General features: G+C 42.9%; 1 protein-coding gene across 1 annotated transcript in view; it reads left to right on the plus strand.

The window, feature by feature from the left end:
- Window positions 1-19,088, plus strand: part of MALRD1 (MAM and LDL receptor class A domain containing 1) — a 500,726-nt gene that overhangs the window by 95,859 nt on the left and 385,779 nt on the right. The window contains exons 14-16 of the mRNA XM_044295614.1: window positions 1,221-1,326; window positions 8,473-8,840; window positions 17,793-18,217. Coding sequence (XP_044151549.1) covers window positions 1,221-1,326; window positions 8,473-8,840; window positions 17,793-18,217 — 899 coding nt within the window. The remainder of the gene's footprint in view (window positions 1-1,220; window positions 1,327-8,472; window positions 8,841-17,792; window positions 18,218-19,088) is intronic.

Raw genomic sequence — 19,088 nt, forward strand, 5'->3', positions numbered from 1 at the left:
ATGTAATAAATTGTATATGATTTAAAGGAGTCTCATGAACCTTAAACATTTATGGCTTATCTTGGCCCAAGACTGCTCCATATGGGAAGCCAACTTTGTGTTGAAAATACACGAGAAATTACATAGTGCATGGAGCCTTCAATCTATTGTATAGTTACAGGCCACGCCAGCTGCCTTAAAAAATTGATTGGTGGGGGTGTTGGGTGTCAGACTCCCACCAATCTGATATTGATGACCTATCCTAAAGGCCATCAATATATAAGGCCTAGAAAAGCTCTTTAATACTTTAGCTACTGTATTGTAAGGGTATTTTTAAGTACTGATTGGTTCTGTTCCCTTTAATTCTGTTTAATACTCTGTGTAATAGTTTATAAGTTTCCCTTGTAATGAAGTTATTTAGAGATAGTACCCATCCCCCATTGTGCTGATAAGACCACATTCCTGAGTGATCTCAGAGACATGCATGCTGCACACTGGAGAAGGTGCTAACAGGTTTAAACTTGAAACATATTCCCTCAGGGGACTCTATTGAAGACTTCATCCTAGGTAGGATGTAGGTATGACTTGCCCTATATTTTGCACACCATGGGGTGTCGGTCATGTGTTGTAATGTGGTAGACAGCTATGGGTTATAGCATTATCGACGGCGTCTCCACCCCATTTAGGCTAGTGATGTTTATTTACTTTTTATTATTCTGTATGTGATTTGTTTATGTTATCGTATATTTAATCACACTTAGTAAATATATTTATTCACTTAGCCTGCGTAAGCTTATTCATTCTCAAATCTTTAGAATTCATGTTACAGCTACTGATACTTTATTTTTCGTATAGTATCATTAGCTATCCAATATATTTTCTGGATCACTGCCTCATGGTTTTCAAGATCTAGTTTACTTCTAGAGGAGGAAATCTTCTTCTGGTCCCTGTCCATTTACTCCTTGAGAGAGAGGCCATCAATGTTAAAGTTCTGGAGAACCCCTTACAAATTTAACCAGAATCTTAGCAAAAAATCTCTGCATTGAAAATCTTTGTGAATGTAACTGGAAACCAGCCTCGACTTCCTGCGGTTTGGTTCAAAGTATGTACGAGGATAAACAAGATAAAATATTAACGAGGTTGTAGAATCTGATCAATTACTCCACAACGTTCAAAGATATTAAATGTGTGCGGCTATAACATGTTTTATGTCTCCACTTATTTATGTTGTTATTTATTAGGTCATTTCATGTTTATTCAGCGGAAGGATAGGAACTATACTCAGACTGCAGAACTGCGGAGTCCGAGGTTCAGTCAGGCAGGACAAGGCTGCTCTGTGACCTTCTGGTGAGAACACTTTTATCTCTTAACTTTTATGCATTAATAAAATGTTCTCTTATTACACGCTGTGTGTATGGGCTGAAAAGCAAAGATCCATGATTATTTCATGACATTATTGACTTTAATAAGCAGAATACTTATGTAAACATGTCAAGGGAGGCTGGATAATGTGCAAAAAGTTTAATTACATTAAAGGGGTTGTCTAGCATTAGGAAAACATGACCACTTTCTTCCAGGCACAGCACTGCCTCTGATCATGGGTTGAATCTGGAATTGCAGCTCCACTTCTAGTGAATTGGGTTGAGCTGCAATACTACCTGCAATCTGTGGACGGTTGCGACACTGTTTTATAAGAAAACCACCATTTTTTTCCAATCTTGTATGCAAATTAACACTCCACCATCTCTCTAGGGCAGGGATGCTCAACCTGCGGCCCTCCACCTGTTGCAAACTACAACTTCCAGCATGCTGGACAGCCTATAGCTATTAGGGCATGCTGGGAGTTGTAGATTTGCAACAGCTGGAGGGTCCCAGGTTGAGCACCCCTGCTCTAGGGGATATCAGCTCTGTAAGTCAATGTCTGATCCTTTAACAAACCTTGACTTGAATGTGACTAAGGATATTAGCCAAACCAAAGCCTCCAAAAAAAAAAAAAAGCACACTTGTTAAAGGAAGTGATGGTTTGGTTAATATCCTTGGTCATGTTGCATGGCTTGTTAAAGGGTTAGACATTGAAAGGGTTGTCCAAGTTTTTTTTTAAAGACAGGGAAGGCGTTAAAAGATGTTATACTCAACAGTATAAACCCCCTGGGCAAGTTTACCATCGCCTGTCTGAAAGAGCCCTTAAAGGGGTTCTCCCCTTGAATAGGAGCTGTAATTACACCTGCTCACTACTACAGTGTCAATGGCGAGCAGATAAAGAGAGAAAAAAACACTGCGCTTGTATGAGTACTGCATTCTCTTCCAATAGCTGATTGGAGTGGGCGTAGGCATTCGGGCCTCCGCCGATATGATATTGATGACCTAAAATGAGGATAGGTTATCAATAGTGTTGAGCAAATCAAAGTCCATATGTCCAAAATCGAAACAGCCTAATTGAATTTTTCAATACTTCCATCCTTAGTCATCAATATAGCAAAACAGGAGAGCACCTTTAAGGGGCAGCTGTTTCCAGCCAATATGCATAATGTTTTTCTCAGGGAGCATTGCATGTCTTTTATGTCAGGTGCTGGTCTCCACAAGGAGAAACAGTACTCTCCTCGGCCTGTAGTCTAACCTTGTACAATCCCTTTAACCACTTCAGCCCCGCTAGGTGAAACCCCCTTCATGACCAGAGCACTTTTTACACTTACACTACATGGGGCATGGCGAGTTCCTAGAATTTTTTATTTTTTGTCACAAGTTAGCGGAAAATGATGATTTTTATTTTTTTCTCTTTTTTCCTTACAAAGTCTCATATTTCACTAACTTGCGACAAAAAATAAAAAATTCTAGGAACTCGCCATGCCCCTCACGGAATACCTTGGGGTGTCTTCTTTCCAAAATGGGGTCACTTGTGGCGTAGTTATACTGCCCTGGCAATTTAGGGGCCCAAATGTGTGAGAAGAACTTTGCAATCAAAATCTGTAAAAAATGGCCTGCAAAATCTGAAAGGTGCACTTTGGAATATGTGCCCCTTTGCCCACCTTGGCAGCAAAAAAGTGTGACACATCTGGTATCGCCGTACTCAGGAGAAGTTGGGGAATGTGTTTTGGGGTGTCATTTTACATATACCCATGCTGGATGAGAGAAATATCTTGGCAAAAGACAACTTTTCCCATTTTTTTATACAAAGTTGGCATTTGACCAAGATATTTTTCTCACCCAGCATGGGTATATGTAAAATGACACCCCAAAACACATTCCCCAACTTCTCCTGAGTACGGCGATACCACATGTGTGACACTTTTTTGATGCCAAGGTGGGCAAAGGGGCACATATTCCAAAGTGCACCTTTCGGATTTCACCGGTCATTTTTTACACATTTTGATTGCAAAGTTCTTCTCACACATTTGGGCCCCTAAATTGCCAGGGCAGTATAACTACGCCACAAGTGACCCCATTTTGGAAAGAAGACACCCCAAGGTATTCTGTGAGGGGCATGGCGAGTTCCTAGAATTTTTTTTTTTTTGTCGCAAGTTAGTGGAATATGAGACTTTGTAAGGAAAAAAGAAAAAAAAAGAAAAATCATCATTTTCCGCTAACTTGTGACAAAAAATAAAACATTCTAGGAACTCGCCATGCCCCCCACGGAATACCTTGGGGTGTCTTCTTTCCAAAATGGGGTCACTTGTGGCGTAGTTATACTGCCCTGGCAATTTAGGGGCCCAAATGTGTAAGAAGTACCTTGCAATCAAAATCTGTAAAAAATGGCCTGTGAAATCTGAAAGGTGCACTTTGGAATATGTGCCCCTTTGCCCACCTTGGCTGCAAAAAAGTGTGACACATCTGGTATCGCCGTACTCAGGAGAAGTTGGGGAATGTGTTTTGGGGTGTCATTTTACATATACCCATGCTGGGTGATAGAAATATCTTGGCAAAAGACAACTTTTCCCATTTTTTTATACAAAGTTGGCATTTGACCAAGATATTTTTCTCACCCAGCATGGGTATATGTAAAATGACACCCCAAAACACATTCCCCAACTTCTCCTGAGTACGGTGATACCACATGTGTGACACTTTTTTGCAGCCTAGATGCGCAAAGGGGCCCAAATTCCTTTTAGGAGGGCATTTTTAGACATTTGGATCCCAGACTTCTTCTCACACTTTCGGGCCCCTAAAAAGCCTGGGCAGTATAAATACCCCACATGTGACCCCAATTTGGAAAGAAGACACCCCAAGGTATTCAATGAGGGGCCTCGCGAGTTCCTAGAAATTTTTTATTTTTTGCATATGTTAGCGGAAATTGATTTTTTTGTTTTTTTTCTCACAAAGTCTCACTTTCCGCTAACTTAGGACAAAAATTTCAATCTTTCATGGACTCAATATGCCCCTCAGCGAATACCTTGGGGTGTCTTCTTTCCGAAATGGGGTCACATGTGGGGTATTTATACTGCCCTGGCTTTTTAGGGGCCCTAAAGCGTGAGAAGAAGTCTGGAATATAAATGTCTAAAAATGTTTACGCATTTGGATTCCGTGAGGGGTATGGTGAGTCCATGTGAGATTTTATTTTTTGACACAAGTTAGTGGAATATGAGACTTAGTAAGAAAAAACAAAAACAAAAAAAAAATTTCCGCTAACTTGTGCCAAAAAAAATGTCTGAATGGAGCCTTACAGGGGGGGGTGATCAATGACAGGGGGGGTGATCAATGACAGGGGGGTGATCAATGACAGGGGGGTAATCACCCATATAGACTCCCAGATCACCCCCCTGTCATTGATCACCCCCCCTGTAAGGCTCCATTCAGACGTCCGCATGATTTTTTACGGATCCATGGATACATGGATCGGATCCACAAAAAACATGCGGACGTCTGAATGGAGCCTTACAGGGGGGTTATCAATGACAGGGGGTGATCAGGGTGATCACCCCCCTGTCACGGATCACCCCCCCTGTAAGGCGCCATTCAGACATCCGCATGATTTTTTACGGATCCATGGATACATGGATCGGATCCACAAAAAACATGCGGACGTCTGAATGGAGCCTTACAGGGGGGTTATCAATGACAGGGGGTGATCAGGGTGATCACCCCCCTGTCACGGATCACCCCCCCTGTAAGGCTCCATTCAGACATCCGCATGATTTTTTACGGATCCATGGATACATGGATCGGATCCACAAAAAACATGCGGACGTCTGAATGGAGCCTTACAGGGGGGTTATCAATGACAGGGGGTGATCAGGGTGATCACCCCCCTGTCACGGATCACCCCCCCTGTAAGGCTCCATTTAGACGTCCGTATGCGTTTTGCGGATCCGATCCATGTATCCGTGGATCCGTAAAAATCATACGGACGTCTGAACGGAGCCTGACAGGGGGGTGATCAATGACAGGGCGGTGATCAATGACAGGGGGGTGATCAGGGAGTTTATATGGGGTGATCATGGGTGATCAGGGGTTTATAAGGGGTTAATAAGTGACGGGGGGGGGGTGTAGTGTAGTGTGGTGTTTGGTGCGACTGTACTGACCTACCTGAGTCCTCTGGTGGTCGATCCTAACAAAAGGGACCACCAGAGGACCAGGTAGGAGGTATATTAGACGCTGTTATGAAAACAGCGTCTAATATACCTGTTAGGGGTTAAAAAATTCGGATCTCCAGCCTGCCAGCGAACGATCGCCGCTGGCATGCTGGAGATCCACTCACTTACCTTCCGTTCCTGTGAGCGCGCGCGCCTGTGTGCGCGCGTTCACAGGAAATCTCGCGTATCGCGAGATGACGCGTATATGCGTGACTGTGCGCCAGCCTGCCACCTCCGGAACGCACATGTGCGTTATGCGGTCCGGAGGTGGTTAAAGGTGCTTACTCTTATTAACATTGTTTTAGTACCATTTTATTTTCTTAACAACCACTAAAATGCATGGGCACCTTAGCAGTCAGTAGGATCATATTACTCTTCAGTTGTACCTAATAAGACGTGGGGATAACTTGTGACAATCATGCCTGGGTACCAGGTAAATGATGGCTTTGGTTGGATGTTGGTTTGTGAAATAAACATTAATAAGGAAGGTTCACTACTGTGGAGGCAAACAAAGAAGTCTGACTAAACCCTCAAACTGGTGTTAAAATTTAGAATTTAGCCAATATATCCTTATATGAAAGACATATCTGAGCCCGAGCACCGCGCCAAGGTTTCTCAAGTAGCTCGGAACCTAATGCTAACCTACCTGTGCTGTATGGCCAATACCATGAGCATATGGGGTTTAGTACTTCCTGCCTTTTGACACCACGCCATTTTTTGTAGTTTGTATATGGATGTTGCTTTAGTCTAGGGCAGTGGTCGGCAAAGTGCGGCTCGCGAGCCACAAGCGGCTCTTTGGTGCGGGCTGGCGGGTGGGCGGTCGCGCAGCCATATTGCGCCACTCAAGCTGCTTGCAAAATGTCCGTCATGCATCTCCTGCCCCGTCTGTCTGCTCCTTCCACTTTATGAATGAAGCAGGCAGGCGGGGCAGGAGGCGCATGACGGAGGGAGAGATGTCACGCTGCGCACAACAGCAGAAGGGCGGCCAGCGGTGCTCTAGTTCGGCTGCCCACTGCCGGCCATGTGAGGAGTGGTGAAGAGGCCGCCGCTCAGGAGGAGCGAAATGTCCTGCAGCAGAAAGGTAGGAGCTGACCCCGGTGTGTGCACAGCGCCGGGCACTGCACCGGCCCCGTCGCAAGTGTCCCTGCCTCCTCCGTTCCCCCCACTAATACATTACTTTACTTACTAGAAGGCACTTATGGGGGATATCTGTGGAGGGCACTTATGGGGGATATCTGTGGAGGGCACTTATGGGGGATATCTGTGGAGGGCACTTATGGGGGATATCTGTGGAGGGCACTGATGGGGGATCTTATGCTATATATGTGTCATACACAGATATCCCCCATAAGTGCCCTCTACAGATATCCCCCATAAGTGCCCTCCACAGATATCCCCCATAAGTGCCCTCCACAGATATCCCCCATAAGTGCCCTCCACAGATATCCCCCATAAGTGCCCTCCACAGATATCCCCATAAGTGCGTCATCCACAGATATCCCCCATAGGTGCGTCATCCACAGATATCCCCCATAGGTGCGTCATCCACAGATATCCCCCATAAGTGCGTCATCCACAGATATCCCCCATAAGTGCGTCATCCACATTACATCCACATCTGCAGACAAGTTTAATAAAAGTAAAAAATGATAAAGATAAACTGAAATAATAATCAAGATCCAAATAAAAGAAAGTACATATAAAAGTATGTAAAAGCACACTCTAGGCTCATGCACATGAATATAAGGGCGCCGTGCCTGTGCCCGCACCGCAAAAAAGTAGCGCATGCTGAAGTGAATGGGTCCATGATGCGGGCTGCACACAAAAAAGTAGTGCATGCGCTACTTTTTTGCGGTGTGGAGGCACAGCCAGAAGCACCACGGAAGCACTCTGTAGCACTCATATCCCGGATCCTGGACCCATTGAAGTGAATGGGTCCTTGATGCGGGCTGCACACGGCCAGTGCCCGTGTATTGTGGACCCGCCGTATTCGGCCTGCAATATGACAACGGCGGGCACACGGTCGTGTACATGAGCCCTAATAGTCCTCACTGGTACTGTTGACGCAATATTTTAGGTTTTAAAAATGTGGCTCTCGAAAAAAAATTAAATCGTGGTTTTGGCGATATTTGGCTCAGTTAACAAAAAAGTTTGCCCACCACTGGTCTAGGGATAAACGAATCAATTTGTATGAATTGATTTGCTCATCTGTACAATTTTAACACTTGTGAGGAAGCGTCCCCACAGCTCTGGATGCTCCCTCTGCCGCTTGATTATAGCACCGCGCATGTTGCAAGACCATATGCGCCTTTACTGTGAGTAGTGCCGCATGTGCAGATGATCTGTGTATGAATCCAGATTTGCCCCACTAAAGGAATTTAAGAGGAGCATGCGCAATAGCTGATCCGTATTTGCATGCAGATTATCAGCCCTCTGTCTGAAGAAATCCCAACAGCCGTGTCTTGCTTATAAGTATATACTTTTATTTCATCATCATAAAGTATATGATACTAGTCCAGGGACTGAGAAAGGCTGTGTGCCGAAACGCGTCTATCATATACTTTATGATGATGAAATAAAAGTATATACTTATAAGCAAGACACGTTTGCTGGGATTTCTTCAGACATTCCACGTGGAGGCAGCTCCTTCCCGCTGCAACGTGAACGCCAAGTCGAGTGCCGGCTGGATTTTGGTTTAGCTTCATGTTAATCTGTCGGCAGAGTGGGGAATCTTCTGTAGAGGATCAGTCCCTCACAGGCAGAGAATTCATTCAGATGAGCGAATGGATTTGTAAGAATTAATTTGCTCATCCCTAGTTCCGTTCAATGGACCTCAACTCATTGTCCAGTACCTTCATCTCAGTATCTCAGTATAGATAAACCAATTGAACTTACAATTAAACTTTATTTTGCATTTTATTTTCAGGTATTACAACTATGGATCCTCAGTGGGAATGGCAGAGATCCTTTTACATGTAGATAATGAGCGTGTGCCCACTGTGCTCTGGAGCACTTACTTCAGCCAAGGGAACCAGTGGTTAAAGGGATTCATTCAGCTTGATCGCTTGTCCCATCCTTTCCAATTGTCAGTGAATAAACACAACGTGGGCTACTATGAAGGTGTCTCAGCCTTTGATGATATTGTGTTCGAAAACTGTTCTCTTCCTACTGCTGACCCAAGCTGTAGAGAACCTGACCGCTTCTGGTGTAAAGATACTAAGGCTTGTATAAGCAATTTACTGCTGTGTGATCTCATTGACGACTGTGGAGATGGATCGGATGAGATGAATTGCAGTAAGTGCCATCTTATCTTTTCTTCTGTTTAGTCATTTTAAATAATTTATTGAAATGAAGCTCCACAGCATAAGGGGTATGTGTCTGATTGGTGGGGGGACTGACTGCTGGGACAACCCCATAGAGCTGAATGAAGCATCAGTGCACATTTGTGATCACCACTTTATTTAAGCCGGGGAATGCAGGTCCCCCATTCTGGTGATGGGCACTGGCCCCAGTAGTTGAACCCACTCCTATCAAAACGTATCCCCTATTTGTGTGGTTAAAGCATAAGTGTTTGTTGTAGAACAACCCCCTTTAGGGCCACGTTAAACGTGAATTTGCACTGGCATTTTTTACCATTAAAAAAAGCCATAGAAAGCCATGAATTTCTTCCATACCACATGGGGTTTTTATGGCATTTTTTTTTAACAGCAGATATGTCGACATGACTGTGTGAACCACAAATTTTGTCTGCCCATTTTGTCCTTATAAAGAAGATGTCAAAATGCCGAAATGCCATAGACCCAAAAAAGCCACATTTTTAGCAAAAACTCTCTTGTGTGTCCTGCATTTTATATGTCCAATACAATTTAAGCTAACATCTAGAGCTGACATTTTTGTTTGCCAAAAAGTTCAAGGCTACCACCAGGGCATAACACTTATGAAAAAGTGCTGATTGAACAGTTCAAGGCTACCATCAGACTTTCCCCTGGTGGTATCCTTGAACTTTTCAATCTGGCTTTTTTTTCATAATAAGATTTTTCTTTGGTGGTAGCCTTGAACTGTTTGTGCTGTTCTATTAAAAGATTTTCCTCTGGGGTAGCCTTGAACTGTTCAATCAGTGATTTTTCATAATAAGATCTTCCCCTAGTGGTAGACTCGATTTTCCCCTGGTGGTAGCTAGAGATGGCCTTGCGGTCGTTTTGCTGCGAACTTTGCGTGTTCGCGATTCGCCGAACATGCGAACATATGGAGATATTCGCGCCCGCCATATTCTTTTACATTGTGAAGAACTTTGACCCATGACACATCCATCAGGTGGTACAGGACAGCCAACCTGATCTGGCTGCCATTTTACATTCAGTGTTTTGCCAGTGTAGGGAAAGGTTGCTGTGTGGAGCAGGGAAAGGCTGTTAGGCACAACAAACACTAGCTAATAGGGCCACAAAAGTCCTTTTAAGGACTGGTATAGGTGTGCTATCGATAGGTGTGATACACAGAGGGGTGCGATATACTTATAATATACTTTTATAATGAGTCAGAAAAACATAGATTTATATAGTGCTTGCCCTCCGGGATTCATGGACGTGCACTGGAACCCCCCGGATTGTGGTAGGACATATGGTTTCTGATTTGGTGCCGCCGAGTACTTGTTATTGCCTACCACATCTATGCTTTTTGCTTAACTTTAATAATTAAATTTATTTTCATTTTCAGGGATATCTTTTCCATTCACACGTCCACAAAATGGGTCCGCAAAATTGCGGAACGGGTGCAGACCCATTAATTTTCAATGGGGCCGGAATGTGCTGTCTGCATCCGCATTTGCGGATCCGCACTTCCGCATCCGTGCTTCCGTTTCTGCAAAAAAATAGAACATGTCCTATTCTTGTCCGCAATTGCAGACAAGATTAGGCATTTTCTATTATAGTGCCAGCGATGTGCAGTCCACAAATTGCAGAATGCACATTGACAGTGTCCGTGTTTTGCGGATCCTTAAAACACTTACGGACACGTGAATGGACCCTCATAGTAACATTATTAAAGGTTATGTTTTATCTTTATGTATATTCTAATGGGTTTTGCAGGTTTGCCTGCCATTAAAATGAATGGGACCCGCCGCAAACTTGCGGTTCACGAACATTTGATTTCGGGAACCATCCCGGCAGATGTTCGTCCATCACTAGTGGTAGCCTCAAACTGTTCAATCAGTGTTTTTTCATAATTGAAAGATAATTTGCATACCTTTAGGTTTCTGGGAAATATATTCCAATTAGTTTTTCTTATATCTCTCTTTTGCCTCTATATAACTTTGTTGATTCACTGCCAGCTATAAACTGGTGTACGAAAAAACTGTCTTTATACAGTAAATGTGCCTCTTGGTTTCTTCAGACCACAGAATCTTGTTTCTCACATTCTAAGAGTCTTCTATGTGCTTTTTTTTTGCAAATTCCAGGCAGTTTTTCATGTGTCTTTTACTGAGGAGGCTTCTCTCTGCCATAAAGCAGTGCTGAAGTGATGGTTGACCTTGTAGGAGTTTCTCCCATCTGCACATAGGATCTTTAGACCTCTGGGCTCGGGGTCACACCTCTCTTACCAAAGCTCTTCTCCTCTAAGTATTTAGTTTGGTGGGGCAGCCAGCTCTACAAAGAGTACTGATTGTTCCAAACTTCTTCCATATAAGAATTATGGAGGCCACTGTGCTCTTGGGAACTTTCAGTGCAGCATAAATGTTTTTGCACCCTTTTCCAGATCTGTGCCTCCACACAATCCTTTCTCTGGGGTCTACAGGCTGTGTCTTTCCAAACTATGTCCAATCAACTAAATGTATCATGGTGACTCCAATCATGGAGTGGAGGAAAACAGTACAATATACAGTACAGACCAAAAGTTTGGACACACCTTCTCATTCAAAGGGTTTTACACTGAAGGCATCAAAACTATGAATTAACACATGTAGAATTATATACATAACAAAAAAGTGTGAAACAACTGAAAATATGTCATATTCTAGGTTCTTCAAAGTAGCCACCTTTTGCTTTGATTACTGCTTTGCACACTCTTGGCATTCTCTTGATGAGCTTCAAGAGGTAGTCACCTGAAATGGTCTTCCAACAGTCTTGAAGGAGTTCCCAGAGATGCTTAGCACTTGTTGGCCCTTTTGCCTTCACTCTGAGGTCCAGCTCACCCCAAACCATCTCGATTGGGTTCAGGTCCGGTGACTGTGGAGGCCAGGTAATCTGGCGCAGCATCCCATCACTCTCCTTCATAGTCAAATAGCCCTTACACAGCCTGGAGGTGTGTTTGGGGTCATTGTCCTGTTGAAAAATAAATGATGGTCCAACTAAACGCAAACCGGATGGAATAGCATGCTGCTGCAAGATGCTGTGGTAGCCATGCTGGTTCAGTATGCCTTCAATTTTGAATAAATCCCCAACAGTGTCACCAGCAAAGCACCCCCACACCATCACACCTCCTCCTCCATGCTTCACGGTGGGAACCAGGCATGTAGAGTCCATCCGTTCACCTTTTCTGCATCGCACAAAGACACGGTGGTTGGAACCAAAGATCTCAAATTTTGACTCATCAGACCAAAGCACTGATTTCCACTGGTCTAATGTCCATTCCTTGTGTTCTTTAGCCCAAACAAGTCTCTTCTGCTTGTTGCCTGTCCTTAGCAGTGGTTTCCTAGCAGATATTCTACCATGAAGGCCTGATTCACACAGTCTGCTCTTAACAGTTGTTCTAGAGATGTGTCTGCTGCTAGAACTCTGTGTGGCATTGACCTGGTCTCTAATCTGAGCTGCTGTTAACCTGCGATTTCTGAGGCTGGTGACTCGGATGAACTTATCCTCCACAGCAGTGGTGACTCTTGGTCTTCCTTTCCTGGGGCGGTCCGCATGTGAGCCAGTTTCTTTGTAGTGCTTGATGGTTTTTGTGACTGCACTTGGGGACCTTCATTTCTTAAAGTAATGATGGCCACTCATTTTTCTTTACTTAGCTGCTTTTTTCTTGCCATAATACAAATTCTATTCAGTAGGACTATCAGCTGTGTATCGACCTGACTTCTCCACAAGGCAACTGATGGTCCCAACCCCATTTACCCCATAAGGCAAGAAATCCGACTTATTAAACCTGACAGGGCACACCTGTGAAGTAAAAACCATTTCAGGTGACTATCTCTTGAAGCTCATCAAGAGAATGCCAAGAGTGTGCAAAGCAGTAATCAAAGCAAAAGGTGGCTGCTTTGAAGAACCTAGAATATGACATATTTTCAGTTGTTTCACACTTTTTTGTTATGTATATAATTCCACATGTGTTAATTCATAGTTTTGATGCCTTCAGTGTGAATCTACAATTTTCATAGTCATGAAAATAAAGAAAACTCTTTGAATGAGAAGGTGTGTCCAAACTTTTGGTCTGTACTGTATACGCAACAAGCTCAGGAGACGGGAGCCGAGGATGGGAGTGGTAGTTGTGGCTCTCAGAATGGTAGTAGTGTTCACAGGCAACTCTCCCTCTGGTTATCTCTGGGGCCGTGCAGTGGTAGGAGGGCTCTCCCTTTTTTCCCCTCGGGGCACATCCTGGTATTGGAGCTCCTAGTGTTAGGTGTGCTGCCCGCAGGGGCAGACTGGGAACTTAAAGTGGCCCTGGAAAAAAATACTAAAATACTAAATACTAAAAAATACTAAAAGTGGCCCTGTTTTGTAGTCGGGTCCAAATTGATGGAAGGCAGAGCCAGCAATATCATATTGTGGCACTTTATACCGCCCCAACAGAGCCAAATACTATAGTCCATCACAAATACTGCCACCTACAGCACAAAATACACAAAATACATCCCCAACAACTTCCACTGGCCAGTCGTAAGGAAGGCTCAGGAGGCCCCCTGGGCATTGGCCCACCGGGAAATTTCCCTGTAAGGTCTATGGCCAATCCACCCCTGACTGCCTGTGATGTTACATGAGTGCTTGGTAGGGTGCAAATCAGGATTGCAGTTGAAAGGCCTACAGATGATGGAGACAATAACCAAACTAGGTTACAATAGATAAAGTCTGTCTTTACTGAATTGAGTCAGTAGTACAAATAGCAGCACAAAGGCACAAATCCAAGGAATCTCACGGTATACTCCTCTCCTAATAGTAGCTTGTGGTCGTGGCTACCGAGAGAATGCACCCTACCCCACCTGAACCTACCTAACACCTAAGCGGTTAGAGTTGTGCCGCAACCGCGACGTAGCAGGGACACCAGAAAGAGGGCATCCCCTCCATGAGTGACGAGAGAAAGGGCGGGTGGGAGGGAAAAACACAGAGCGACATGCAAGGTGGGAGGGGCGCCGGCCGAACATAAAGGCAGAGGTGCCCCTCCCACTCACTCTTTGAATGAGAAGGTGTGTCCAAACTTTTGGTCTGTACTGTACATAGTTTTCTATTAGATGTAAACCGCTTTCCTACAGTGGTGAAAAGAGTATAAAGTGATTGACACAGCCATCTCTGTCAGTGCCATAGAGTGACAGTGCCTTAGTTGGACCCACTTCATCCTAGGTCAGTAAAGTGGAACAAATGCTTCATAAATATGGCATTCAATCTGACCATTAGAGGGAGCTCAGTGCATAGAAATGTATGCAGTTACAATGGCCTTAAATGGAAACTGTAATCATCTGGTTGTACTGAGCTCTCCCTAGTGCTGACTGTATGGAAATGCAGTGTTTTCACACTGAAAAGAGAAGAAGGAGGAGGTCAGCACTGGTCCAGTAGCAGTTGCATGTTCTGTCTCCATTGAAGGTGCGCCACTAATTCCAGAGACTTTAAATGGAGCGACAGCAAGAGTGTGGTTTTCCCGCAGTTGGACCCCCATTAATCTAGCAGTTATCACCATTTCACAGGATGGTTATATTGCTTAGATCTCTTTATAAGGGCTCATGCACACGACCGTAGCCTATTTTGCGGTCCGCAATATCTTTTGTGTGTCCTGCATTTTACAATATATTTCCCATACAATTTCAGCTAACACCTAGAGCTGACATTTTTTTTTGCCAAAAAGTTCATAGTTTATAAGGGCTCATGCACACGACCGTAGCCTATTTTTCTGCCCGCAAATTGTGGATCCGCAAAACACGGATTCCGGCGAGTGCGTTCTGCATTTTGCAGAACGGAACGTCCTGCCTTTAAGAGAACAGTCCTATCCTTGTCCATAATACGGACAAGAATAGGACAGGTTGTATATTTTTTCGGATGCCACTGATATGCAGATGCGGACAGCACACAGTGTGCTCCCCACATCTTTTCTGGTCCCATCGAAGTGATTGGGTCTGCATCCGACCCTCAAAAAATCTGGATCAGATGCGGACAAAAAATAAACTCATGTGCATGAGGCCTAACTGGAATACCTATTTTGCTGTGTAAACTGAGAAAAACTGTATATTTTACATGTGGATGCCTATTATAGGCTTCGGGTGCTCTGTTTATTTAGTAACATATCTCTAGGGCACTGAGGATAGTTATTGGATGTCTTCTGAACTGAGTTTGATTTTATCATCAAGATTATGGGGGTCATTTATCATTCTGAAATATGCCTAAAAAATTAGCGTATTAGTTGCGCCTCAATCTGCGACTTCGCCCTGCTCATGCCAGGTCTAAATTAGTGGGCAGGGAAGGGGCGGCAGGCCCATCGCATTTACCATTTTCTACGTCTGTTTCGGACCAAGAAAAAGGTCTAAATGTAAGACAGCTCGGAAGCTGTCTTACATTTAGAACTTGCGCTGAATGCGCCAAAGTTATGAACAGGCCGGTGCCTCTTCATAACTTCGGCGGAACCACCACCGCTTAGGGCTTTATTAAGACCGTCATCTAAAATGCCGGTCTTACTAAATGTGCCCCTATTTTGCTATTCATATTCTATTATTCATAATAATAATATTTCTGGTTATTCAATAGAATTTTTGATATTCTCGAGTTCCCGTTATTAGACTTTGATTTTAGAGTGCCTTATTGATTGCCCAAAAAAATAAGCTTTTCTATGACTGCCCAGTATATACTGGTAATCTGGCGCCTATAAGGTCTCATTAATGCTGAATTAAAGACATTTTTAGTGTGTATGTGTATACTTTACATGCTAATGCATTGCCATAATGGTAGGACATGTCATAAACCTTTGGCGGCACAAGGGTAAATCGATGCCAAGGCAGCTTGTCAGTTCTTATTTGTGTGAGGCCATGAGATAGTTCTTTGCCATTTTCGCTGTAGATTTTATGCGGATCTGACAATGTCTGCAATAAGTGGTTGCAGCAAGGGAATATATTAATGTGACTTTTTTAATTATATCATTATTGCCTTTCAGTACATTTGGAGCACTATTTATTTTACATTTAAAATTGGCCTCCTGAAACATTTCTGCATCATTCTCCTCTATTATATAACTGGAATTATTTTCTATGTGTCCTTTGATAAATATGAGCATGGCCAGTACATTTATAAAAAAAAAAAATGTCAGCTCTGTCTTTGAAGTCTTTATACGGCTGTTGACTATCATGTTTCAAGCATGGAAATGATCATAATAACTTAAGAGCCCTCAAATATGGGTTTTGCTTTTTGTTCTCTCATTGGAAGCTCAGCATTTGCTTGGTTGTTGGAAACGCTACCTTGCCGATTTACCCGAAGGAAGCCAAGAGATGTAATACTGTCACAGTGAATTTTCTGATTTCAACATTTCATAGTTGTAATGTACATTAAAACATTGAGCAACTTTTCATCTTTGCAGTTTTCGCACCAATTTTGACTACTGTCGTGTTCCCCATTTGTTTCTACATTCTAAAATTCTACTGGTTGCCATTGGAAACAGACGGCAGCTCATCTCCTCAGCAGTCAGAAAGTGACCTAACAGCTTAGTCTAACGGATATGTTCACATGGAGGATTTGGGGAAAATCGAATGTATTCCACCTCATCTTGTTGTCAGTTTTAACTCAGGCAGCGGACCAAGGCCATCACCATGGCAACAAAAAAATTGTGCTAAAGTTAACACTATAATGCCCATACATTGCTGTTAGGATTACGCAATGCATAAAAAGACAAGTACTTTAAAACAACAAATCACAACATTTAATTTGTCAACATTACATAAACTCTTTTGGTAGTAGTTAACCCTTTTTCAGTAATCCTCTGGGGTACTGCACTGTTTCCATACTGTATCTCCTATACTGTTGTATTGATTGACAAAACACATGCTGGATTACTACTCCATACAAATAGTTTTCACAATGGACATGCTGGAGAGGAGGTATGGGGGACTAACATTTATCACCGATCCTCTGATTAAATGGGAACACTTTTAAGCATTTCTTCACCAAATAAGAGAATGTACACGTACTTATGAATGCTCCATTTGATTTGGGAAGAGTTCAGGTCCTCCCTTTTATAAAATGAAGATCTGAGGTTAAATCAATGGGCCATCCATGTAACGCACAATGATCTGGATCCTACTGAGGGAAAGCCATTCTATGTAGTTGTTATGTCTGTCATAGGAGATTTGGAGCCTCTAAGCTGTAATCGGTTTGGCACTTGTTAAACTCGAGTGTGGAGTCTAAGGAATCTTTCAATTCTTCACTCTTTAACCCTGCAAGGAGGTATGGACTTTCAAAGTTGAATTCCCCAGAATAGTCACCAAGTGCAAGGCAATAGTCAGAAACAGATCCAATGGTTGTCACCAGAAGAGCAGTCAGGATACAACAAGCCAGAGTCAGAAGTATTAAAACAGGAACAAGTTCAAGGAGCGAGACAAAAACAGAATCTAGTAACAGAACCATGGTCAGGATCGAAAGTCAGAAACTATAGGAAGAGTAGGATATAATTTAATCAGCAGGCATCAACACGGACCAACCTCACCAAGACATGCCAGTCAACAAAAAGGAAGTGGAGAGCTGCAACTGGGAGATTGTCACTAGCTAGTGGACAGGGGACTTCCATATATTACATGCATTTGTTTGCTATTGCAAAACATATAGAGATACTGTAGGCTGTCTTAACTAGATAATAGATTACATTTTCTCTATCATCCAACATCAATCATATCAATGTACAACAATAATCCTTAACTGAATGAAGCCTACCTACAAGCTCTAGTAAGCTGTATTGTTACTGATGATTTACAGAGATGAGATCATTTACGGTATGGACAAGCACGTAGAATAAGTGGAATATCTATAGTCAGGATATCTGTATTCTATAAAACATTATTCCTATGATTTATTGCAGCTTCGGAATTACAGTGCAACTTCGAAGAAGGATTATGTAACTGGACGCAAGACACTGATACTGATGACTTTGATTGGACTAGACATCAAGGCCAGACACCAACTACTGACACAGGACCCATGAAAGACCATACCCTGGGAACAGCCAAAGGGCATTACCTCTACATTGAGACATCAGAACCTCAGCTGTACCGAAATCAAGCCATTCTACTAAGCCCTGAAATAGATGCTACAGTTAATAACGAGAATAAATCTTGTATTTTCCGCTTCCATTACCACATGTTTGGAAGGCAAATTTATTCCTTGGCAGTCTATAAAAGGACCATTAGGAACACTAGAGGCCAATTACTGTGGCAATCGTTTGGAAATAAAGGAACCCGTTGGTTAAAGAAAATACTCTACGTAAACAGTTCTCTGCCATTCCAGGTAATGAATCAGACAATTTATTAGTATTTCATTCAATATTTAAGAAACCTTACAAAACAGTTTGCAACATCCCATATTTCTTTAATTAGTTCATATATTCAATTAAGTTACTGCATGTTCCTCTAGCAAATACTTCTAAAGAACATCTCCTCTGCTATATGACCATGTGCAGCACCAGGGTGGTCACTTTAACACAATTTGTTGTATTACTGTAATATGATTTTGTTGTGTTAATGCATCAAGCCAGTCAAGTTCACATTGGTTTACATCTGTAGGAGGTTGAGTCTAAGGCCTCTTTCACACGACCGTTTTTTTTTTCCGTTTTGCGGGCCGTTTTTTGCGGTCCGTATACGGTCCGTATACGGAACCATTCATTTCAATGGTTCCGCAAAAAAAACGGAATGTGTTCCGTATGCATTCCGTTTCCGTATTTCCGTTTTTCCGTTCCGTTGAAAGATAGAACATGTCCTATATTTGGCCGCAAATCACGTTCCGTGACTCCATTAAAGTCTATGGGTCCGCAAAAAAACGGAATGCATACGGAAATGCATCCGTATGTCTTCCGTATCCGTTCCGTTTTTTGCGGAACCATCTATTGAAAATGTTATGCCCAGCCCAATTTTTTATATGAAATTACTGTATACTGTATTTGCCATACGGAAAAACGGAACGGAACAACGGAACGGAAACGGAACCACAACGGAAGCAAAAAACGGAACAACGGATCCGTGAAAAACGGAACGCAAAACACTGAATTCAACATACTGTAGTGTGAAAGAGGCCTAACACAGTATTACTGTAGACCTTCTGGGTGTAATGTCTACAAGATTACTTGAGCTCATAAACCCATAGATGGGTTTGATTGTTTTCA

Source organism: Bufo gargarizans, chromosome 5 (genome assembly GCF_014858855.1).
Source record: "Bufo gargarizans isolate SCDJY-AF-19 chromosome 5, ASM1485885v1, whole genome shotgun sequence".
Taxonomy (NCBI): Eukaryota; Metazoa; Chordata; class Amphibia; order Anura; family Bufonidae; genus Bufo; species Bufo gargarizans.